The sequence below is a fragment of the Pagrus pagrus genome, assembly GCF_965226575.1.
Source record: "Pagrus pagrus genome assembly, chromosome: 15".
Lineage (NCBI taxonomy): Eukaryota > Metazoa > Chordata > Actinopteri > Spariformes > Sparidae > Pagrus > Pagrus pagrus.
The window spans coordinates 21079082-21105589 of NC_140199.1; the positions used below are offsets into that span (position 1 = coordinate 21079082).

At 40.1% G+C, this 26508-nt stretch overlaps 1 protein-coding gene across 4 annotated transcripts in view; it reads right to left on the reverse strand.

Moving 5' to 3' along the window:
- Window positions 1-26508, reverse strand: part of LOC311270834 (uncharacterized protein) — a 115615-nt gene that overhangs the window by 67368 nt on the left and 21739 nt on the right. For 3 of the 4 annotated variants that reach the window (XM_084376025.1, XM_084376027.1, XM_084376028.1), the window contains 7 exons: window positions 19610-19654; window positions 15666-15710; window positions 5320-5373; window positions 3440-3475; window positions 1703-1732; window positions 1579-1605; window positions 1002-1055 (listed from right to left, as the gene is read on the reverse strand). In XM_084376025.1, coding sequence (XP_084232151.1) covers window positions 1002-1055; window positions 1579-1605; window positions 1703-1732; window positions 3440-3475; window positions 5320-5373; window positions 15666-15710; window positions 19610-19654 — 291 coding nt within the window. The remainder of the gene's footprint in view (window positions 1-1001; window positions 1056-1578; window positions 1606-1702; window positions 1733-3439; window positions 3476-5319; window positions 5374-15665; window positions 15711-19609; window positions 19655-26508) is intronic. The other variant, XM_084376026.1, reaches the window with a different exon arrangement.

The following is a 26508-nucleotide window of genomic DNA, read 5'->3' on the forward strand; positions in this document are numbered from 1 at the left end:
GTGCTTAAGTAAATAGAAGTAGTGGAATGTAACTAAGTACATTTACTTAAGTACTGTAGTTTAGTACAATTTATAGGTACTTGTACATTACTTGAGTATTTCTTTGTCATTTTCTACTATTTTTTTCTCTCCACTACATTTCAGAGGGAAATACTGTACTTTTTACACACTGCATTTATTATTTCACAGATATACTTGCTAGTTACTTTTCAGATCAACATTTCATACATACAGTATACAATCCACATAGACAAGGTCTGTTTTCATTTCAGCTAGAAAAAATATCAGCCTGGCTCTGTAACATACCATAACAGATTATAAATGCTGAGTCTCTGTAATGAAAAATGTGTTATGAAGATAAGATAAGATAAGATAAGCTAAAATATGCTATAGCTTGACTTTGTGAACTATGAGTAAAGTGTTTAAGGGTATTAGTAATTGTATGATACAATAATACAGTTACGCAGAGTCATGAGCAGTATTTGCTGGCAGCAACAAAAGTGTAACACACACACACAAAAAAAATTAGACACATTATAGACATGACCTTCATAGAAAGTGTCACCACCACTACATTACAAATCCTGCCACATGTACTCTTGACCACAGTTATTACAGTCAGACGTGACATATAAATAAATGTGGAGTAATGTTTCAGTTGATTCAGTCACGGACATTGTCCCGATCCCAAATCAAGCTGGCCTTGTAGGAAACTGAATACTGTCCACCTCAGTCACCCAGCCAGACTTAATCATGTGTGCTGCCAGTCACACTGTGAGTGTGTGTGACCCCTTGACCATGAAGCCCATTCATTAATTGTCACACAACAAGCCCACACCTCCCCTCCTCTCTCTGGGGGTCCACAGATCATCTCCACCTCCCCCCAAAACAACAACAGCCGCTCAGCTGCTGTTTGGCCTTTCCCTAGGCCAGGTCCTCACAGTCAGTAAGACCACGAGCCAGGCCTCACAACTGTTGGTGGACTGTTTTTGTTTACTCACCCTTTTGCCCTCTTTGCCTGGTTCCCCTGGCTGACCTGGCACCCCGGCCAATCCCTGTGGAAAGGACATGTATCATACTGAATTGGGTGCTACATTCATGTGCATTGCAGGAAGAGATTATGGCTTGCTGCTTGTCAAGAAAATATTGCAGACAGATGTTTGTGCCACATGTTCTTAGCAGACCAGTGGATAACTAGTGGGCTTATTTGCACTGATAGGAAACACAGCATAAGCTTAGTTAAAATTGCATGAATAGATGGAAAGGAGTATTCTCACTCATGAACAGTTTCTAGGTGACTTCTCCACAACCCCCTTAATAGGCAATTTGCAGCCTTGGTTGATCGGAGCTTCATTCCATTATCCTGCACAGTATCTTAATCTAATCAAGGAATATGCTGAGTCCGGGTTTTGTTTTCAAGTTCTTGTGCGAGGATATGCTTATGGTGCTTCGGTAATTGCTTGCTGAACCTAAGAGTTGTCCCTGATTGCCTGCAAACACATCACATGCACTTTGTCCGACAAGAAAACAGATGAAAATATTAGATACTTTACTAAGATGTGGGGATTAATTTGTTACCTTCTCTCCTTTGTCACCTCGAGGGCCCTGTATGTGACGAAGAAAGATTAATGTTTACAAAAAAACACCCTCAAGAATACACATTGTTTAATATTTTTAGTGAATACAACATCAATCAAAGTACCTGATCCCCTTTGAGACAGTCCTTGTCAGCCTAGGAAACAAACAAAGAAACAAGACATGTCAGTCAGTATGAGAACATTACTCCTATGAATCATATATGGTACAACAATACAGTTGCCAGTACAATACAATACAATGCCAGTTATAGGCAAGCAACACAATTGGTCATGAGGTAATTATCCTTGGCAGCCATGACATGGAGAGAAGTTAGGGCATTGCTATTACAACTCCCCAGACACCCTGCTGGTCACTCTCAGGAAAGGGCAGACAGAGTCGTCTGTCCACCAGGCCAACAGAACGGACACAAGGCCACATGAAACATCTCGGCTTTCAAATAAGAGCAGAATAATTGGTGTCCCATTACAATTGGCATCTGAAAGTCAAACGCTGTAGACTTTTCTTGGAAACAGCTGCAGAGATGGACATTCACAGCAAATGTCTTCCACATCCGTCAGAACAAACAACACAAAACCAATTTAACAAGGAGGCTGACAACCCTCAGATATTTACAGCTGTATCTATAAAAGAATGACAGCTCTGACCTGTGACACCCTAAATAAAACATGCCTTAGTGTCCCTGCTAATAAATCAATTATTCATGTACAACCGTATGTCTTTTGTCAGCTTGTGAGCACAGAGTTTTGACCTTGAGTAACGAGCAATACAATGCAAATCCACGAGCAGCGGGTCCACACTACTTTAATAGCTTCCTCCCAACATTTTCCGCTCACACGCACCGACCAATTTACTGGCATGTTGCGAGAAAGTTTGCTCAAACTGTTGTTCGCTGGTCAGGGAGAGATTGTTATTTCACTTGCTCCTTACAAATGTAACATTAGCATTGCAGAATAGTAAATGGATGGCCACATGTTGTGTGGGTATCATGGGCACTTTGGTGACATAAAAGGGGCGAGCCACAAGCAGCGGGGGCACATTTTTTGTGTCATTCCAGTGCTGATTAAATCTGGCAGGCTGATACCCTCATGATGTGTACATAATTAGCCAGTATACCTTTAATCTCCAGTAGCCGTCGACTCCTGGCCTACAATGCATTGAGAGTATGTGTGTTTGCATCTAAAAACTGAATGTGTTGATATGCAAGCATCTGCAAGTACATGTATCTACTGTCTGCGGACATAAGTACCTTCACATTGTGTGTGCACTGGAACAATTGTGGGTTATGTTCTCTGTCCTCTGCATTTTACAGGAAACACCAGCACAGCCAGTCCAATTATACGATCGAAAAACCTAAAGCATGGTGTAGCTCTTCCTGGGTGTAAATGCAAGGATGTCTGCAGGGACATCCACCAACCCAATAAGTGCATGTTCGCCCATGTAGGATACAGTCAGCGACTACTTGTCAACCTCCACCCCCACCGCGAGGCTCTGAGCCCCATTCTTCTCTGCCTGGCTGCCCATCCCTATCCTTTCTGGGCAGAGTGAGGATACCCACTGAGCCCTGTCTATCTGCTCCTTGTTTGACCCATTCCCAGGCGATGGTAATGTGACACAGAGGCTGCTCACCTGAGTGCCTCACTCTCCATCTCTGCGGGCCACGTTTTAACACTGTGTGTGCGCAGCGCCTGGTGGGCCAAAAAGGCTGTGATATTTACAAAAGCCCAGTCCAGCCATTTCAGGTCACACCTGTGTGGGTACATTTCAACACTTCTAGCGCTTCTGAATGTCCTCACATATACAAGTAGCATAATGAGATGTAAATCAAATAGTGTGAACTTACAGGCTGCCCCGGAGCTCCAGGCACACCCGCATCCCCCTGTGAAAGAAGATAATAATTAGTGAAAGCTCCTAAAACTTCAGTCGATAACATCTTGGCTAAGGCTAAATCAATACAATATATTCTTGACTTTCAAACATCTATCCCTAAAGGCCAGCCATTGTGTTTGAGATAAAAAATGAAGGTCAGGTAATACAAGATTTACCATGCATAGCAGCAATATTCCGACATATGCACTGTGCGCTGTGGAAGGCCATTAACTGGTATTTACAATATGTCTTGAAATGAAGCCTGACTGATGACTTTAACGCTGTCCGACAACTGGCAGGTGGGCTGCTGCTATTAAATGTGACAGGCCTTAAAATAAACACAGCCGTACTATATCATGTAAAAGCTCTGCAGTATTAACAATGGACAGGTATGATAACATTGTTTGGTGACTGTGACATACAGGCAGCCGGGAAAAGTCATATAAGGGAAGAAGTTGATGTCTTTTGACGCCAGCTTAACCCAGTGTAAGCAATGATCTCACACGCTTTTTTACTGCCGCTCTTGTTTTTGGTCTTTTCAGATAAAACTCATGCATCAATGTCCAATATTTTTGCAGTTTTCACCCACAAACCCAACGGTAATTCATAAAGCACTGAGTTGAGAATCAGTGGGCTTTACAGTCGGCAATGCCCTTTTTATCAGATGAGGATGAAAGGAGAAAAAAAGAGAGGAAGGGGGTGGGGGATATGTGTAGTTCATATCCATTTTGTTGTCTAAATGAATGTCACAGCTAAAATATGCCTGCTATGGGATATTCAGGGGACTCATTACTTTATGCTTCCAAATCTCCCTCCCTCTGTCAGTTTCAATACAAACAAACCTTCTCTCCACCCCCACCCCCACCCTCCCATCCGGAAAATAGGATAAAATACCCTGTGATTCTCTGTTGTCTTCACAGAAACACACAGACCTCATTATAACTTCAAGGCTGGCAGACAGAGCGTTGCACCTACAATTATGTGGTGAGTTCTTCCAAAAGACAACAACAACAACAACGAAGAAGGCCCCAGTACGGGAGGAAAAATAAAAAAGAGGGGGAGATATGGCAACTAATTACAGGGGGAAAGACATTTCATCTCATACATGGAAAAATAATCCCACTGTGGGATGAATAGGAGAGAAAAACTTTAAAAAGACCAATATTTTCTGCATTGCAACAAGAGTTAATCTAATTCATGTCAGTGATGTCAGTGAATAGACTTTAAAGGGGCTGCAGATAAGAACAAGGTTTTGCATCAAGCTCCTCTGCAGCACTTCGATCTTGTCTTAAATCCCGAGCTTATGAAACCAGTCATCTTGCTGTATAGGACACATAACTGTTTTGTTTGTTATAGTTAAGACCAAAAGTCAAATACATTCTAAAGCAAGAGTCCCTGCAGAGTCCCCAAACAAGATGGCAACAGAATGCAATCCACTTTTTTTGCTGCAGGCTTTAGTCCCATAAAAAAAAACTGTTTAGAGAGGGCAAGATAAAGGGATTTTGTCGGGTATGTCTATTACAAACAGCTCTCCCTATGAATATACAAATACTCAGCAAATACAGTGAGAGGGACATTTTCTCTAAGCCGGGATAAAAACTACTCTATATGACCATCAGTACGGTCTTGCTAAGTTATTACGGCAATAACAGCATTCTTTGGCTGGCCATGTTTGGAGCAGCAATCATAGCAGCACTTCAAACAGATGAGCAAACCCGTTATTGAGACTGGGATTACAGCTCATGAGGGTCAAGCAGAGATAGAAGTATCTATTCTCATTAAAAAAAACAGAAGAAACCAAAACAATTACAATGTCAGTTTGTCCAGGCCAGCATGAATGGCAGACTCACTCACTTTGTTTCCTTTAGGACCAACTGGACCAAGTGGCCCTTGGTCACCTTTCAGACCCTGGGAACAAAAATATACAACACATTTGAGTATATTTCTTTTAATTGAGGAATGACGGATAAAAATGTTAAAGGAATAAGCCAGCATGTGTTACTGTATGTCAGTGTGTTGACACTCAGTAGACAAGTATCTCATGCAGGTGTGAGATTCTCATGCCTGTCACAACCAGTCGATGAGAAAGGAGCAGATAATGTCAATCATTAGACACTGCATGCGCCGCAGTGCTGAGAGATTAACAATCAGCTGGTTGCGCAGTCTCTACCCCCAGCTTCTCCTCTGTTTTCCCTCGCTGCACTTGTGTCTCAGCAAGGACTGTGATTGTCATTGCTTTAACACCTTGAAGCAAATGACCTGGGGATGGAATTGAACTACTCGAGCTCGGGGCAAAGTCAAGCCTCTCGGCGGTGAAAGAAGAAGGACAGCTGAGATGAGGAGTGATAGCTGATGAATGAGGCTTGACACATATTGACAGGCTAAATTTGCAGCAAGCCTTGTTAGGTGTGACACATTTGGGCCAGTAGCAGCATCTCTTTGAAATAGGTTAGAGGGGGGAACAGGAAAGATGGGTAGCGTGAGCGGTCTGTAAAATGACTCAGAAACACAATAATTTGTCATGGTTAAATTTAGAGTTAGAAAGGCTATTAATAGTGAATTATATATCTGCAGAAGATGATTACCTACCTTTATCACATTAAGTCTGGCTCCACCAGAGACGTGACTAATTCATCGCCTATTCCCTGCAAGCCTCGTGTTAAACACCACCATTCAGAAAACAGAAGCCACGCTAATACTGGTGTAAAATAATTGCCCCTATGGTGACGCCGGATAATACAGCTCGCCTATAAGTTGCACTCAGAGTGACATGATTGTGACATGATTTTATGAGATTGTTTCACTTTATGTGGGCCCTCAGCCCACGCACACCGTCAATAATAGGGCAGCTGTCTCATATCTGAACACGAGAGCCCAATTCTTTATTTAAATCGACAGCCTAACCACTTTACTGGGGCAATCTGACACAAGGGGATCCAGAAGCAGTTATTACCAGAGCTGCGGCAGAAATGAAGTAGCACCAGAGTGCAAGGCTCATGTGATAACAAGGACGTAAACAACTTCAGCTTCTGTCGATTGCGGAAGAGTATTTGATTAATCTTGTGAGGTTTTATCCACCGTTTTTTTTTTTTTAATGAGGACATTTTGTCTCGTTGTTATGGTGAGAAGGGGCCCATAGTATAAACATGTTTTCTTACTGTGATCCTTCGCAGTCATTATGTGCTTTTTCAGAACTCAAGGCTCATGTCTGCCTCCATTCACAGCTTTGTGGTCATGATTTAGGAGCAAATATAAGCAATTTGTTTTTTAAACCACACTACTACGCATTGTTCGCTTCAGCCATATAGAATAGAGCTAGGAATCATATATGAACTCACGAGACGCTGCGCATACTGTTGTAAACAGGAAGCAGATCGTATACTCTTGTCGCTTGTAGTTACAGAAAATATAAGGTTATAAGTTTACTAGGATAATTTATTATCATTTTTTAAAACGCAAGGGTTAAACAAAAAAAAAAATAGTTATGAGACTTTTGTGCTACAGTCACACATTCAAATCTGTTTTATAGATACTATGATCTATAAACTATCTATCGACAACTATCAACGTGGGCTTGTGTCTTTCTAAATATAAACAATATAACATCCATTCTGTTAGTGTACAAACTCAAATACCCAAGTATCATAAGACATACTCCAAGTTCACATTAGGCAGTGATGCCAGATACACGGTTTGTGTCTGAGAACATTTTTCTAAAAATCTCAGTTTCTGCCCATCCAAATGTGGCCACTAACAACAGAGTTTCTGAATATCTACCCCTTGGAAGAAGTTTTCAAAAAAATGTCAATTTTCAGTGACCTGAAACAGCGTGTACATGTGTACGAGGCCAAAACGCATAAAAAAAACTTTAATTTGAGAAACATCATGTACTTTTGGAGAGGGCCTGAGATTCCTCCCATACTTTCAACCTAGAGTATGAAAAGAAGTCATGATTTTTACAGCGGGAAATGTGAGAATTAGAAATGAGGTTGTCTAGCACAGCATGAAATCTAAATTATTCTAGTCTATACTTTTCAAAGAAACAGTAATATCTGATATAGTATCTTATTCAAAACTAAAGACAGGTCATATTGGTGCAATGATACAAACCTGTAACCAAGAGCACAAGTAATTGGATTTATGGATCAATTATTGTGTCATTGACCTAAAGTTCAGGGCTGAGCAGGACTGTTTTGTCAATCCAACACTAAGACAGTCCCGCAAGATTTCCAACTATCAACATGCACTCCTGTAAAATGTCATGAAACTCTTTATCCCTTCCTGTTCTGTTCACTCCTGATGCCTGATTATTCACGTTGCAGCCCTCCAGCACAAAGTCATACGAAATTCTAGACCATAAGTGAGCATCTATCTTATAGTATATCTAAACTCAATATATGTTGTATATTGGCATGTTTCAAGTCTCGTATCTCTTTTTAGTGTTGTTTGATTTCAAATGCCATTAATTTACCTGAAATGGACCTCGAAAAACACACAAAATAAAAAGAAAATGAGGTTCTTTATCACACTGGACTATATGGTTTGTACATCCTAAACAACATGTTCTGCCTAGGTCTCTCATATATAAATTACAATGACTAAATAATAGTGTTACTATGTAGGATTTTGCTACGAATCATCAATATCTAAGGTAATGTTTTATATCACTGTTGCAAAATTCCCCTCCCCAGCTTACTCTACTGCAGGCTGCAGACACACAAGACAATATGTTTACAGAAGAGTTGACAGGGAGCTGCCATAATTCAAACTGAATAATGCAACTGGAACTGTGCAAGGTGGTGAGTTATTTTTTTTCCCGTGGCACATGTCCTTATCAGAAACCAAATTCAGGTCAGTCAGAAGCTTGGCCAATCAAAAAGTCACTCTCTCACCACATATTGAATTGCACACCCTGTTTTACAGCGAGCTTTGCAGATCATCTGTGTGCTGCGAGAAATGTTTCCAGCTGGTAAATATTTTAATTACAGTCAACAAAGCAAGTTTTCCATAAAAGATTCAGAATTTATCAAGTTTGCCAGAATGCTAACTGTGCACTCTCTCAGTTCCTGCTCAGCGATGCTCACTTTCCCATGAGTCTTTGTAGTTGTTAATTTAGTATGACATAAGGTACTTTGGCAGAAAAAGGACTTTTGATATAAACTTCATTGTGGGATTATTCAGATGGTTCCCAGACTGCAAGTGTTGTCAGTTACAGGACCTGTGGAGCTGCACAACATCTGGACTTGTCTGGAGCGATGTACATAACAGCAAAAAGGGCAATTAAACTGAGCTCTAACTTTTTTTGGCGGAGGCTTTTGGCATTCTTGCAAACTTTGCACTAAATCTTCCTCCGGCACACACAAAATGAACACAATTAACCAGTTTTTCTCTAATTGTCTAATTTGCCCAAAGTCGTTTCAGAGTTGCACTACAGTTTTTGGAATTCAGTTTTAAGGCATAAACAATTTCTTGTTATAATAAAGACTACATATTATAGACTTATTTTGTTAAAAATAAAGCTTATATCTTTTAGTTTTTAAATCATTTTTGAGAAAGAAAGAAAGAAAGAAAGCTGTTTCAATAATATACAGGTTATTCTCCTCAGGTCAAGACTCTGCTGTACACTTACATCTGAAGGAGAAAAATCATTCCTTTGAGGACAACAGTGTAATTATCTTGGCCAGAGAAGACAGATGATTTGAAAGAGGAGTAAAATAATCCATCTATGTCAAACTGGAACGACCGTCTTTGAACAGAGGAGGTGGCCAACGAAACTACCTATCACCCACCTACAATGCAGTAATGAGTTCCCTCCCCAGACAGCTTAACAACCATTCACACCTACTGTAGGCTCACCTAGCCCTAGCAACCTACGTGAAGGCTGGTTGGTCAACAGACCACAAGTGGCCCGAACGACTCTGAAACTCCGAGCTCACAGGTGTCCTTAATGACTCTGTAGGGACACTCCAACACACAGAGTTTAAAAGCCTGCGACTCCAGTGAGTTAGAACTGAAGAAGCTTCTTGGACGAGAGGTAAAACGTCTTCAAGAAACTGAAACACAACCAGTTGCCTATGATACAGTACTTATAATTACCATGACCCGGATGACTGAGAACCTTCATCAACCATATACAGTAACAATTAACTTGCAATTATTTTGTTCTCATTACAGAAAAAGGTTTCAATTTAATAAGTGACCCCCTCTGGTGGAACAGAAGTTGAAGACAATAAAAAAAATAACTATCTAATAAAAATGAACACATGACAAGTTTAGTCCCAAAGCACTGAACAAAACTATTTATTAAATTTTTTTTTTTGCTAAAACTCATTGGTTGTCATTGCTGCAGCCAGGTGTAAACTGCCAGGGTTTTTTTTAGTTTTTTTTTTACTGTCACTGCTGGAAATTGTTCCAGAACTCTATCTAATACTGCTTCTCTCTATTCTCCAAAACCTCCAGCTATGGGGGCTTTTAAAAGTCTTTCTAATGGACCTGTTCAAGTAAAATAAATTGTTGGAAAGAGCATGTTATCAGTTAAATAGCTAAACTAAATGTCTACATTAGTTGGAGTAGAAAGGGAACAGATATACAGTAATTATATTTGAGTTATGTCAAATAGCTGTTTTAAAGCCAGCATCATGTATCCACGCATGTGATAGTGACAAGGAATATCTGAGAACCCATTTACATTTTGTAAAATGATGATTTAATTATCAAAATCTAGGCAATGTAATGTCTTTGTAATGTATACCAAGGAAGAAGACAATCTTAAAGCATTATCTCGAAACGATGCTGCTTTAAATAGATTCAACTGTCCAACACTAAATTAATCAATTATGATGTATGCTGATGATTGTCAAGGGGGTCCTATCTCTAATGTAGGAAACATCTAATGACCCCTTAAGGGACCCCTTTTTCTTCTTTTTCTTTGTTTTATTATCTTGCCTACCACACCACAGCCTAGTTAAGATGCTGCCCTTCAGTCTCACGGACTCAGCCATGAGCCCCCAGGCCCAATTCAGGTGCACAGTGACGTGGAAGGAGATCATGCAGGATATATTGTCAGCTTTTGTTGCAAGCCGTGGGCTTTGTTGCATTTACAGGGGAAGGACAAAGGAGGGAGACGGGGCAGGGAATAGGCTGGTGCCGGCTGTGTGGCTGTCGTTCCTGCAGCACGAGGTCAGAACACTGTGGGGTGCTGTGTACACTTGCCTGCTAATTACACACACCACTGTGTCCCGTCACTCCTGTAGCGGTGGGGCCACAAGACAATCTGGCAACTCCCCAGCACAAGACCACTATAGCGAGCAAAATAAACAGAGCCAGAGAAGCGGGGATGTACAAATGCTGCCTAATTACGTTTACTTATACCTTTCACTAACCGTAGCAGCTGCAGGTCACTGCCCTTGTCTGACAAGAGGTAGAATAATTGCAAGTTTTAGTTACCGAGCACAATTTAATCATTGCAAACTGGGTTTGGCCTATTGGGGAGAGGCTAAATTAAAATTGTAGATGTATTAGGTAATCAGGTGTGGTATTAAGTTATTCCAGTGGGGAAATGTTGTAATACTGAATGACAGGCCTTTAGAGCTACGTGGAACAGGATCTCTAAGTAACATAGATATCTTGAGTGCCGGCCTACAAATGCCAGGGAGGTTACAGCAGGAAATGCCTTTTGTGACTTTCCATTTGCTCAGCAATACACCGCCACATACAGTGTGGTATACCACTAATCACACTGACATTGAGTGCTGGAAAAAATATCTTATTTGCACGCCGACTACACTTTATGAATTAATACAAATTACTAAGGCAACCTAAACAAAGGGGCCGTTGTCTGAGGGTATCAGAGTACAGTACGCTGTCAAAGATCCTCTAGTGCACAGGATATCATGTTCTATCAGTGGTGCTTGACTCCTTTTCCTATGACACTTCACTCTTCAAGTGAACATCATGTATCCACAAATGTAACTTGGATTACCCACACGATAACACGTTGTGCACTCCTCCTGTCCCATAGGACGTGTATCTGTAAAACGATACTAGATCACATGCTCATACGCAGAATTCTGTCTTCTCCGGTGTCTACTCGAGCCTTAAATAACACACTGGCTTTAAAAATGGAATATGAGCTAATTGCAGTAAAGGGACAGATTGGGTAATAGAGTCTGGTAGTCACAGTAAATAGGTTAACTACAATCATCGAGCCAATTTATTTGCACAACGTAGTTGTTTATAATTTGTTTACAATCAAAGAAAGATACCTGCATCTTTTCAGCTGTTTTTACTATCTTCAAACTATATACTATAAAAGTGTCTAGCAGTATCATTGTAGTATATATTTAGGGCTGACTTAAATATTTCAAGCATAGAAGCTTCTACATGGTGTATTGACGGCCAAATCTATACTTAAATGCTGTGTTTTGTTCTTGTGAAGGAGACACTGTGTCGATTAAGACCTCTTAATGGAGCCGTGTAATTAGTCAATAGCGCAAACCATCCAATAGCCGAAAGGTCTGTGCGATATCCTCATTACAGTTCTAATGGATCATCTGCAGTCTAGTGTGATTAACTGGTTAAGAACGGGCAGTCTTATTTAGCTGATGAGGCTCAACTTCCTCCACTCACTAACAGAGGCACTGGGGAGACTGGTTTTAACCCATTAATCCTGTACTGCTTGATGCTCACAGATGAGACATGGGGCTAAATGACCTCCTATCTTTTATCCCATGTGCTGCCTCCATATTAATCTAAATCAAATACAAGGGTTAGGTCAAGAAATCAAATAAATCACAGAAAACAGCACAACTGCGGGAAAAAGACTCATTATGAACATCCCATCACTGCTTGATTTATGCTGTAATGTCACATGTAAGTAGACTAGAGTGTGTAACATCTTGCCTTGGTTGCATAGAAGGAAACTATAATGAATTGTACAAATTGTGATTAATGGCTAAAACCTTATTATTATTAATTATTTGTTAAAAAAAAAAAAAAAACAGCGTAGAATTGGCAAATTCTGTTTAATCTCTTAACTTGAACGCAGCTACAATCAATAATTTTATAATAACAACGGATAAAACTTCAAAAATGTAGTGAAATGTTGAGAATAGAATCAGTGTTTCCCACACTTAGGCTTTACTTGGGTGGGCTGCCCAGGAATATTAACAGCCGCCTAAATCTGTCCAAGAGAACGACGCCATTCATGATCGACTGACTAGTAGGAAACTAGTGGTGCCTGGTTATTGTGATGTCGTTCCGTGCATGTTGGTTTTGATCCCTCCACGCACCAGAGTTGTTTATTTCATATTCTGTGCTTCCAGTACAAAGACAGGTCCATAATATTCATAACCTAGCTCTATGGCAAAGCACAGGTGATTCTAGATACACTAGGTGATTCTGATGTAACTAGGCCACATGTTTTTGTGTTAACCTAGGCTATACCTGTGCCAGAGCCATGCTTTAATATCCACAATGGTTGTTCACAAGGCTGGACAAACAAGCCTGCTAGAAGCAAAGCCTCATAAATTCAGTCCCAATTTCTCAACATTTCTTTGTTTCAAATCGCTCAAGGAAGTGGGGCACAGTATAATAAATCCCTGGATCGTAACGCATGCTGAGCATGACCGAAGGATGCCCAACTGCCCATTTGTGGTGCACAAAGATCAAAAACAAGTCAGGTCTCCTGCTACCCTGCTAGGCAAAGAGATTTGTGTGCAAGACCTATCCTTGTACTGGACACATAGAGGTGAAATTGATATTGATCTTGCTATCTGACTGTGGGCTTAATGGGATCAAAGTGTGCTTCTCAAAATATTGGATGGTTCCTTTAACTGCACATGGATGAATGAATAACTTTGATTGATGACAGGATATTGGTGAAAAATGGAATAGCAAGTTTCTCTATTTCCAATCACTACCTAATATGGACATAAGAATGAGAATCTCATTTTTGCTGACAAAGTTTCTAACTAAGCAGCACTAACAATGACACACAGAGAGCAGGACGGCCTCTTGACCATGGGTCGTGGTCCAATGCTGCCAATTTAGAGACACAACCTGGGGACGTTCTGTCACAGAAGCAACAAATCTGGAAACTCGTGGCTACTTTTGACTTGTGCTGCAGCCTGATGAACATAACTGTCAATCACATGGTGGAGAATCCCTCCCTTTCCACACAGAGCCGGACTCAGTGTACTGATATGCAAATGACATCAACTGGTGACGCCCAGAAAAGTTTTAAGCAGCTGCTTTTCTTGGAAAAGGGTTATCAACACAGTCTCATTCTCTACATAGTGAACAAGCTTCCAGCTGTTTGCAGTTTATGTACCACTGATGTCCATTCAACTGAAGCCCAGGGTGAACCAGTGAGCGAAGAAAGAAGGGCTGCTCAGAAGCTCTGTCAATCTTTCCTCTTGATTGCTGTAGCACCGCTAGCAATCAATGACAAAAACGTACAAAGCCTGATCCTAGAATCATGTACACTTCCATTATAGCTTGGAAAATATTATGACTACAACTCAGTGATGTGGATGGAGTTAATTTCCAGTTAGGTGGTCTCGCTCTCTCTCCAAATTGCTATGTAAATAAACTTGATCGTGTCATTCATATGCAAATATCCACATGACGTCAACTGGCTTTTCAAGCTGCCAGTAGCTACTTACCTCAGAACAAAGCGAGCCACGCTGGTTGTGGGAAGACAAACTAATTCTTTAGTTTGCATATAACCTGCCAATGCTGTTTCTTAATCTTTCTTTATTTTCCTTCAGCCTAAATTTGACTTTTGTATGATTGGATTTAAACAGCACAATAACATTTATCCATGGTAACCGTCTCAGAGTAATTCAGGGAAATTCTAATTGGGTATCATGGCAGAGGCAAGGCAGCAGAATATATTGTGTCTGAACTGATCCTTCCTTATTCTCTTTAATGAAGAGTACAGTCACAGTGAGCTACCTACCTTTCCTAGTTATCACCAGCAGCTGCACCATTCATATAAAATAAGGATTATTTCGTTGCAAAATATAAACCAAGATAGAAATTGTGATAACATGTTTTTTTAAATTTAGCCAGAGTATGTGTTTCCTAAACAAAAGAACGACTTTTTGTATGTCGCTGTATAGCTTCGTATACGTTTTATGAAAAAAGAATGTAATCAAAGCCGTTTGAAGGAATCCAGTAAATTATTTAAGGTTTTAAACTTTATTATTTAAAGGTTACCTACTCTCTACTGTGTCTTATCAATGAGACAATGCCGAACCAAGGACATCACTATTTAGTAATTTATCTTACTTTATTCTGAAAACTTTTTTTAGTTTAGAGTTTTTAAAAACACATTTTTCTGTTAACTCTACACACTCTTGTAACCGTACTTTCAGTGCATTTCTAATGAACTACCTTCCCACTCGTGCTAAATTGTTTTTTTAATACCAGGCACTTTTGTTGTACTGGAGCTCAATACTCTCTCAGCTTCACATACTTGTTTATCCCTGCTTTTCGTTTCCGATTTCTCTCCTAGTGACTGTTAGGGCAGAGTGCAGGTCCAGCAGGGAGGCTGATTTCTGTGGCAGCTGTTTTTCTACTCAAGGGGGTGATGGTGATGAAAAGAACTCTCTTTATTAAGCCACTTTAAACTGACCATCTGCACAGCTACCATCTCTTGAGATTGTGCCATTGTGGGCAAACAAATGCTGTACAAAATTAAAAAAAAAAAAGCCTTTGAATTGAGGAATGTGCACTTAATTTGCTCCGAAAACTACAGTAAATATTCCTAATGCAATTGGATTTTGTTAATGAAAAAAAAAGAAAATCATAATTTACTTGTAGTTCTTGTTGTGGTTTACATTAAGACATTAGTTTCATCACTGCAGCCAGATTTAAAAGCATGCAATAAAGTTTGACCTGAAATGGCATAGAAGGGGCTTCGAGTAATTTGAAAAATTAGTTTAGTCCATTAGTATGCCAAGCATACATATCAATTAATTTCACTGCAGAAGGACACTGAGGGCTAGAACACACTAAGATCTACTTCAGATATGACAGGCACCTGAAAACAGCCACACAGAAACTGTGCTTCGCTCCTACCCCCAGGGCATCACACAGAAAATGAAAAGCCTATAAGAATTGATTCCCTGACGAAACTAGATCTGGCTGATGTGCTATGTATGGAATATATGTCGGCTGGAGATAGTGGTACTTACCTTCTCCCCATCGATTCCTTTTTGCCCTTCTGATCCAAGTTCCCCCTGCAATCACAAGATTGAAAGTTAAAAGGCAAAGAAAGGACCCCTGAAAAGTTCATACTTTAATCTTTTTTTTTTTTTCTTTTACACCCAGTAGGTCTGAACAATTTAGCACAATTCCTTGATGTCACGTTCCTGTCAGCATTATGGGAACCGACCGCTCACTGAATTAAGGAGGAACATGGTCTCTCCAAAATGAAGGTTTCAGTGCTCATCCAATGATGAAATATTAATTACAGAAGCTAAAGAAGACATTCATCCACTAGTACATCGACTAAATGTGCACATAGCTCTTCTCATTGAAGTCAAGTCAGATTAATGTTGTTCATTTAGCAAAATATCACAACTTTGCATCAAAGGCTGACCTGGCCAGCATATGACACAGATTAGGACCCCCCTCCCAACCCCCTAAAAAAAGCTTTATCAGGGAATAAATGGAAAAACCTCAGGAAGAGCAATAGAGGTAGGGTCCCTATTTCAGGACAGACAGACATGCAATAGCTGTGTGTACAAAACAGACCAGCATACTAAAATTACTGTACAGTGTAGACAATCAGGATGACAAAACAGAAAAGAGTTTAAGTGGTGTCAAGAAAACCATTTTCATCCTCATCAACATGCAAATTCAAGCACCAAGGGACACAATCAAATCACACCACTGTACAGATGTATTGTGTGAAGTTGGTGTGATATTTCTATCATCATCACGCTATCATGGCATATCATTTCTTAAGATATTGTGTTCAGAGGAATGTGTTCACACCAGGGAAGCCAAAACTTGTTCTCCTAGGGGGCAAAAAGGGCTTCAAAGCAACAAAATGTAACTTCCTGGAGAAGGATGGTTAATTATTGAGTCTCATCCACAGCTCATCAAATACTGACAGTTATGGTTGGCATGTGACCCTAGCTTGCTTTTTTTTAATTGTCTTTAATGGTGGGCCACAGGCCAAAGGCAAACACCTATTGTATTGCATTGTTAAATTGCAAAATGGTACTCAGATCCCAAATTCCCTTTATTGACTGACTTCATGCCAAAGTGCCATATTTAAAAAGCATTTTTACCTCACAAAAAAATTAAACAGCATGAACACAACTTTGTTTTTCCCTTGACAAACATCTGTCGGGCCAAATTGAACCTTATGGCCGGCCCACTTAAGCCCACAGGCCCCGCTTTGGGCAGCCTTGATCTACACTCAGACAAATGCACAGATGCCTCATTGTGTCGCACATGCACTACCATGTGCCACAGTGGCAGGACATAAAAAAGAAATCCTCTCTAAATACTGTACAATTCTCTATGTAAACAAAACAGTGCTAAAGGAGGTGAGAGTATCTAGATTTTTATGTCCTGTGCTCAATGGTGCCATAAAGTTAAATCCCAAACTCTAAAACTTTCTCACAACTCCTCCCAATTGAGCTTAGCGAGGAACCACGCACTTGCACCCGAGTGACACCAACACAAAAACACACTTGGGAACCAGATACCAAATTCCCAGCAATATTGTTAGCTTAGTGAGCTCACTGCATCGTTTGAGCTTCAGAAAAAGTCTATAGCATGCGTAAGATTATATGTTGTCAGGGAATAAGCTGTTAGAGGCTTATTTCCACAAATATCTTCCTGATCACCGATTCTTCTCAAGCTGCCCAGCCCCGACTTTCCACACACTCTGCCAGAAATGTGTGAGATGTCTGGGAACTTGTTGGCTCTCTTCTGAGAGTGTAACCTATACAGTTTCATGACCTCAGCTGGCCCATAAAACTCAAGCAAACTGCCATATTATAGTGTCCAAGGGCAACCATTTCATTATTCTTATGGTATCGACAGCTGCATGAAATTGTTGTTCTCGTAATATGGCTTCCAAAAGAGCATGAAAATGTGCGTGTGTCTGAGGTTTTTTTTTGTTTTTTGTTTTCCAGGGGCACCATTTGAGCCAGAAGTGCCTTGTGCCATCTGTGCAGAACACGTGTCCATACATCTATAAATGCAAAAACACATTCACTCATTCACAATATCGCAAAACACACTGTGATCTGCACTGTAAGCGTGTTTCATGAAACTCTCTGTCAAGGACTTGAGCTTAGGTATGAAATACTACAAGACAAGGTACAGTAGCGTGCATTAGCATCAATATCAATACTACTACCGGTGCTGCAATTGACATAGGCTTTTCTTGCGTACTGTTGTGTAACGAAACAGCTTTAGCTGGCTCCTGAACCCCATCTTTGAAAGCACAAGTGGAGAGAGCTCTGCCATTAAGTGTTATTCCATTCTCCATGTATCAAGGTTCATCGGCAAGACTGTCACCCCACAGTGAGCTTAACATCTTCAGTGGATATAGGTCCAGGATTAAGTCATCTTCCACAGCCAGGAATGATTTGATCTACTGCTGATGCATAAACTGCTTCCACAACAGTCTACAGTAAAATTGATCGCTTTAATGCATTATAATATCTAGTAGATTCCAATGTTTTCATGCAATGTATTTTGTTCATTGTTCTGAGGAAAAGATGCCACAGTCTCCCTTTCCAAAACATGTAAATAAAACAGGACAATATCAGTTTAAGACAAGGAAAAACAACACCCTTGCACTGGCATCACAGTAAGTGGTGGTTTCTGATGACTAGACACACCCTCCTTCACTGAATGAGTTTTACCGCATTTGATGGTCAACAATCTCACTGATGGCAATTTAATAGAGAAAGAGAGCAAGCAACAGAATAGTGATGCCAGTTGAATGTAATTTTACTGAGGGGATTCAAATTCTGGCAATTTTCTCAGCTCTTCTGGACTGTAACAGCAACAGTAAATTACAAAACAAGCACAATCACGTCTCACAGCTTCAAGTGTGCACTTTCCTCCCAATTTAAATGTCCGACTCCACAGCAAATTCTGCGACTCCTGACGCCCACTATCAGCCTCGGGAGGGTTTAGACAGTTAAATATTGATTCAAATATGCAAAAAGTTACACAAGCCCTTTGTTTTTCACCCAACAGCGAAGAGATTCACTGATATCCCCTTTCCACCTACATGGAACTGGCTGCATTCCGGTTCGCACACCTACATTTTAAGTGTTCAGAGCATTTCGACCAAAATTAAACCAATTCAGAACCTGAAAAGTTGGTTTCCAACTGGAACCGAAAAATAGCTTGACCTGAAGTGCCTTGCAGAGAAAGCATGTCATAATTTACAGGTCTTTGTGCACTGTGCAATGACGTAGCCTTGATTAAAAGCTCAAACATGCGGAAACGTGTAGGCTGGTTTTACTAAATAGCACCTAGGTTCAAATAATCTTGAACAGGTACAAGAACTAGAGCTGATTTATTGACACTTAGGCTTACTTTGAGATATCAGCCCCCTCAATCCAGACAGGCCGGCCATCTAGTAGAAGTTGCTAGTGCAGCGACAAGGACACTGGCTTCCCACCCACAAATACTGGCAACAGTGTCCAATGGGGCGGCGGGCCAAACCAGCAGCACCGCCGCCTGGAACTGAACTTGTGTGTCTGTAGCAGCACCATTCACTCTGCGCCAAGCCGGCACCCACTTTCTGGTTTGATTTGATTTTGAGATTGCTTTGTTTTCTGTATTGCTGTGATGGGGTCAACACAAAGCAAGCCAGTGATTCAATCCAATGATGTTAGAAAATCATCCCAGAGAGGCAGTGACAGATTCCATAAATCACTGAACAACAAGTGCCACCTGCTATTCACTGGAGCTAAAAAACATGCAGTACAAACAAAAATCAATTCAAAACTATAATACAATTTATTTATTTAAAAAAACAGAAAAAAACGGACTTTGTGTAAATCACAGCTTAAATAAAAGCTTCAAGGGCAAAACAACACGAGGGACTTTTAAGGAATTGAAGGTTTTTAAGTTGTTTCGTCAGTGGGCGGCCTACCTTATGTCCTGGGTTCCCTTGAGACCCGGCCTCCCCTCTGTCCCCCTGTGACGGGAACAACACACAGACCAGTTAGTGAAAGGTCTCTCGTTCACACATTAGTGAATAGCTTTATGAACGCTTGTCATTTTGTCGGCGATCTTGCCCCGACAGCTGTTACACAAGTTCTTACTGACACAGTGTCTCAGCAGCTGCAGACTTGGATACTATTTCCCAACAACTGGGACACACAAATCTGAACCTTGTTAAGGTTCATTGTATCATTTTAATAATTGTATTATTTAAAAAAAAAAGAGGGCAGGGCAGGGCCAGAGTGGAAAGAAAGTTTGTTGGTCTCAGGGGTATAACTTTACAAGGCAGCATAAAACAAGGATGAGAGTGGAAAGATAAGGGAACAAATTCTCCACTATAATGTTTAGAGAGAGACGACGGAGGTAGATAGGCACTCAACAAATTAAGCTAATACAGAACTCGCTGCGAGCTAAGAATCTAATTAAACATGGTGCCCATTCATGGTCACATCCTCATTTCAAGCCCTGTTTGTCTGAACTCAATAAGCTTTTTTAGGCTGAACGAGAAAATGTGGCCAAACCTAATAACTGAGATGTCATCTCAATCCCTTAGGTCCCATTAGTCTACACAACATACCAAGTCAACCTTTGATCAATATGAACCATTTGATTCATATAAGCGAATAAAAGAGTAGATGTTACAAATACCATGTGGCCAATGTAATATTTTCCAGCTCACAGCTGCTGATATTCATTATGAACAGATAAAACCCCATGAAATGCATATGGGAATGTACACATTTCACAGCGCTTTGAATTTAGCCTACATTTATTCAAATGTGCTATTCCACCACTGGCACAAACCCTTTTAGAAACCCAAATAATATTTTCTCTATGATGAATATGATGGAAACAATGCAAGGTTTTGACAGCTAATCAAAATTCAGTGTCAGTACAATAATAAAGTGCCTTGAATAAAACTCCTGGAATTATTCACTTTGGAGGTACAATGAGTGTAAATTGAATTAGAGGGCTCTAATTGAAAACACAAGCCATAGGGGCAGGAGAGTTGTAAATGGTGCAAAACAAATTAAGGGTATTGTAAAAGGAGAAGAAGTTTTAATTTCACCATTATGCCTGTGTTTTTTTCCTTTTGCATGTACATGCAGGAGCTGTAAATCTAGTAATACCAGGGTTTATGTGCAGGGCCATAGAAAATGGATTTCCTTTCAAGTAAGCTGCATTCTTATAACCCAATCCTTATCTGTTTAATTTCCTGAGGGATTCTGGATTAATCATCACAGTTTAATCCCTTTGCAGTGCATTAGAATCCTCCATCAAACTCTGACTGTAATGCGGGATAGTACTTTCTGTTGGAGTAACACAGCCTAAGTAATCCACACACACTTTCCCAAGAAACCCTCTGAGTAGGTCACGGTGATTGGCCTGCAGTTCTTATTATGGGTGTTTTAAATGCTCTAAATTGCCCAGATGTCTTTGATTAATCTCTACAAAGTCAAGCTACATTTCTTAATAGCCACACTCTGACTACTTCTTAATCTTAGACAGATTGAGATTCTCATGTTAGTAATTGAAAGTCTCATGAGCTTACCTTATTAACAGTATTTGCTATGACTTTGTTACCCCCCTTCAATGTATTATAATGTAAATCTACAAGGGTGCAGCACCGTTTAATAGTCACATGAACTCCCTTGGAAATTTAGGGATCAATATTAATTAAATGTGCTTTAGCAGACGTGAACCGCTACCATAATTTATCAGACAGATTAATGTGCAACAAGGTCAGAGTGAATGAGAGAAAAGCGATTACTACACATGACAGTGTCTTAGCGTGACAGATGCCTCAAAATAAACTAGTTTTCTACTGTTTTTCTCTTACTGGTAGTGGCATGGGAACATCTGCAGATCCCATGAGACATGAGAAACATTTTCACTGAATGATCAGTGACATTCTGTCATCTTCACGTACCTGCTGCTCTCACTCAGAATTATGATTCTGTTCCAGCTGCTTACTTTACTTAAATTCAGCTAACGTCAAGTCAATGGCACACTGCATATACTGCTCTGACATCATATTATATGCAGCTCTGCCTGCACTATCAAATCAAATATACCTTAAAGCTGCAGTGTGTAAGATATGGCCAAGGATAGGGGGACAGCATATCACCAGAAAACCATAACTTCTGTTCACTGCACTCTTGCTGTTCCTATCTTTGGCTGTAGCAGCTAGCTGACGTTAGCAAGTTAGTGACCCTATTAGCTGACTGGAGTCTGCATGGATCGCGGGGGTCACAGCAGCATCATCGCGCAGCTCTACCGGGCTCAAAGACTGACGGAGGCCAGTTTGACGACAGGGAATTTACAGCAGCTCTGACCAGATCTCTGACTCTGGGGACGACGAAGACGGCGACAGAAGAGGTGTGAAGCGTCACAGCAGCGACAGGATGGTTGGTCGTCACCAGCGTGGAAAAGCAGGGTGTTGAGAAGAGAATTAAAGATTCATTTCGACCAAACCAGAGATGATTGTTGTGGATCGTTGACAGTGGAAAGATAAACCATGACTGTTTTTTTTGGTTTCCAATGAATTTTCAAGATGTGCGTTTTATAACGAGTCAATTCATTTTTTTTTTTTTTAAATCTACAAAAGCTTGCTGAACATAGTAACCATGTCGCTCGCATACATCTCCTAGCTGAAACTGGGACCACTGTCTTATAAGTTACAAAGGACAGGACAGGACAGGACAGGCCTGGGCTAGCTGGTTAGCACGCATCTCTTTAACATAAACATCATCTTTCGCATAATGTCAAAACTAATAGCTCTTCACATGTATAAGTATTACACATTGCACCATTAACCTCTTACCATGTTAAACCATCATGATTTATCTCTAGTTCTTTATTTAACTATTGCACATTAGTCTATCAAACACAGCAACTATAGTTACTGTGTTAGTTAAATTATCTCAAAGCCCCATTGTCAGTGTACCAAGTGTTGCAGTGGCACTGAAGCTTCTACGCCTGTAAAGGTATTGATTTGATTCATCATTTAAACAAATGTCTCCGTGCCTGAGATTTATTAAGTCAATATTTAACCTAAGATTACGTGGTATTTCTACACACTGAGAATGCCTCCATCTCTCATGCTGCAAAAACAATTCATTACACTATGCACGTATAAGGAGATGAAGGAGATGAACAAGGGGATTAAGAGGAGAAGGAGGTTGAAATGAAAAAGATGATGAACCTCTCAAGACCCGAGGTGGGAGGAACACATGGGGAGAAGTAGGTCAGAACTTTAAACCGTAATCACTTTGTCTCAACAATAAAATGAAATGTCAGGAACAGAATACCTAGTTTTCATATTTACTTTGAGCATTTAATCATCTAAGTAAAGTATTCTGTAGGAAAAGCAAGAAAAGCTAACAACTTCAGACTCAGCATATTGCTTTCTGATGCCACAACTTCATTTTATGTGCATACATGTTCGAAACACTTGTTCAAGCCATTTGACATTCGTAACTCAACCCTACATTAGGCGTTGGTGATATAGAAAAATACTGTTGCAGTAATTACAGTAATATCTTAACTTAGATATGCCATTTTCACTTAATGATTTAATAATACCACAGTGAAAAGAAATAGCTTTAGATTGGCTGTGTTGGTATAATTGGTGTTAATTAGAAATAAAAAGCTGGGGCACTTGTATTGCTCAACTGGCAGAGTGGGTGACTCATGTAACAGCGGCCTTGGTTGCTGAATGTTGCTGAATGTCCTCCCCCACTCACTCCTCCATTTCCTGTCATTCTCTAAACTGTCCTGTCAAATAAAGGCTCAAAAGCCTGAAAAATAATCTAAAATAAAGAGCTGTGTGCCAGCCACACAGGTTTCTTATATCACAAGCCTTTATCAGCATTAAACATGACATTATTCTTGAGTTTGGTTAAGTTTATTTAACTTTTGAGAGCAGAGCCCAACTGATACTAGAGTTTTGGGGCTGACACTGATACCGTTATTAGGAAGAAAAAAATTCTGATATTGATATATCAGCTGTTATGTACTGATTTTTTGCAATGATCCCTCAAATGTGGTTTTCAAACACTCGGGACAAAGATACGTAACAGAAGTAATACGTAATATATACGTAATATATATATTAAAAAAAAAAAAAACTCCTTTTCACCCCTGGTGGGCTGGTATCTGTGTCATCCTCAAGCTCGGGTCCTCTACCAGAGGCCTGGGAGTTTGAGGGTTCTGCGCAGTATCTTGGCTGTTCCTGGGACTGCGCTCTTCTGGCCTGAGGCTTCAGATGTTGTTCCTGGGATCTGTTGGAGCCACTCTCCTAGTTTGGGGGTTACTGCCCCGAGTTCCCCCACTACGACGGGGACCACGCTAGCCTATATATTCATATATATATATATATATATATATATATATATATATATATATATATATATATATATATATATATATACATATATATATGTCAATACCAATATACATGTGATAGACAATCAATATATTGCTCGGGCTATCATTGAGATTTATCAGCCTGATGAAAAACAAATAACTTTTACCTGATCATACTACTAATCAAAAGCGGAACAACGGGTAAAATATCAGGATAACATTTTTAAAATGTGAAAAAAGCGACGGTGGGTTGTTATCAGCTCAGTGTACCAGGTTACTGAACACAAACTAGAGAGCCGGGTCTAGAACGAGTAGCCCCTGATCAAGTTTTTCCCTTAACTTCATTGATTGAGTGCCCAAGCATGTAATGGGATTTGTTTTGAATTTTGTTGTTCGGTAAGTAAACAAATGGTGCCAAGTATTGATTTGTTGAAGACCTGAAATTAGATTTCAGATGTTAACAGTATGAGTCACTGACTCACAGCACAAGACATGGCCCCGCAGAATTAATAGAAAAACATGGAATGGCCTGTGCTCCTGAAAATTGTGTTTAAATAACTGTTGAGTATTGTAACGTAACAGCTAAGCGATTTACAGCTACATGCACTGTGAACATGCTTTTGCTTTGTTGTACACAGACAGATAAGAGATGTGCGCGGCTGTTAGCGTCTGTTTGGTTGTGCTTGGGTTCAAAACAAACTTGGCCAATAAAACTATTTGTCACAGTGCCTGCTAAACTATACAAGCTGCCTTTTGTGAAATGTGAAATTGCCTGATGCATTCTTACCCACTGAATGTAGACATAACAATTAGCAGCAAGTAATTAATCAGCAGCACCACCAACACACTCAAAGTGCTCATACACGGACACATTACAGCTTGAGAGCTGATCCCTGCTAGGTCAATTAAGAGTCATTAGAGGCCAATTATAACACATTTACAAATCTGATTAAGACAATCTGTTGCTATACACACAGAGTTTTGAATGTAATATTCTTTGTTTCTGATTAAGAAATGCAAGAAAATGGGTTCCAACATAGGGCGTTTTATATACAAAGATCTACGATTGATTAAGAGTTGTCACCTCGCCAAATAACAAAAACTATAAAGCTTTAATGCTATACAAATCTATTCGCATATACATTATATATTTAGATAATAGGAATATAATGACAGAAGCTCATTATTCCCAAAGTGTCACTGACATGAAGCTCAGCCTAAGTTCAACCAGGAATTCACATTTCTCTCTCTCTCTTCCTACTTCTTCTTAATCAGCTGACTAGGAGCCGTTTATTTCTCTTTCATTTAAACCAACCAGACTTTGCCACAGTCTCCACCTGCCTATCGTGTCACTGCCGTCAAACTTTAAATCTGTTTTCCCCTCTGCTGTTGTCAGCTGTAATTTCAGTACAAACTGTTGCACCTCTTTCACCTCCAGTCCTTCTTATCCAGTACCTGGGTTGAGCTCACCAGAATCCACTCCCCATCTTATACAGATCTTCAGCCATTCTCTCCATCCCATCACCACCACCAATAGTGTCTAGACTCCATCGGTGGGGTTTCCTATACTACTCACAGCTTCAACAACCCCCAAATATGATGAATTCACGATTGGGTCTAGCAGCCAAAGACTTTTACGTTCTCATTTTATTGTGCTCAGGGCAATAAAAATGTATTTGTTCACTCAGAATGAAGTCTCTCCTGATTTAAATTGTAATAACTGCATGGAAACATGGCAGCTAAATGCAAAACCCAAATTGCTCTCTCAATAATCTAGAAATCTTTGTCATTTGTGATTAATTTTACACTATTTATGAAAGAGCAGCAACTTAATTGTGAGGCTAATCTAAACAGTATTAAGGACTGTGTCAATGGAACAGTCACAACACATTATTATGTAGACAGCACAATAAAATACCCCGGTTCCAAATTCCAGTGCTGAGCTCTAAAGGTATAATGATTTTACACACATGCATATCTGCTTTGAGGGAGGAGTAGTTCTCCTGAAGGAAAAGGCTAACAGTCATCCAGCATATCCTAATCCAACAGCCACATAATGGTAATTAGGACACTGACCCCAAAAGCCATCTGGTCTTATCAGACGTACAGTACCACCACCTGTTCATCCCTATGAATTCCATTCATAGCTGAACACATTCTCCTCTGGTTCTTTTTTTAACCTTGCACCGACGGCTAAAAGGGCATCTCATACTGTGATTTGTCTAGAGAACAATTTGTTGTCTGGATGTTTGGCGGTTCATTTATGTTTTTTGTTGACCTCCGACCAACGCAACACCCACACTTGTCAGTGCCAGGGCATTTAGCATTTACAAATCCACCTGTCTATTGAGCTGTCATTGAGAAAGTGTTCTTCTCTTTTTGAACTACCTGTTTTTCTAGGGAATGGACAAATGTATGATTTCCCAATTCACACACCTTGGGAGATTTGGGAGAAAATTC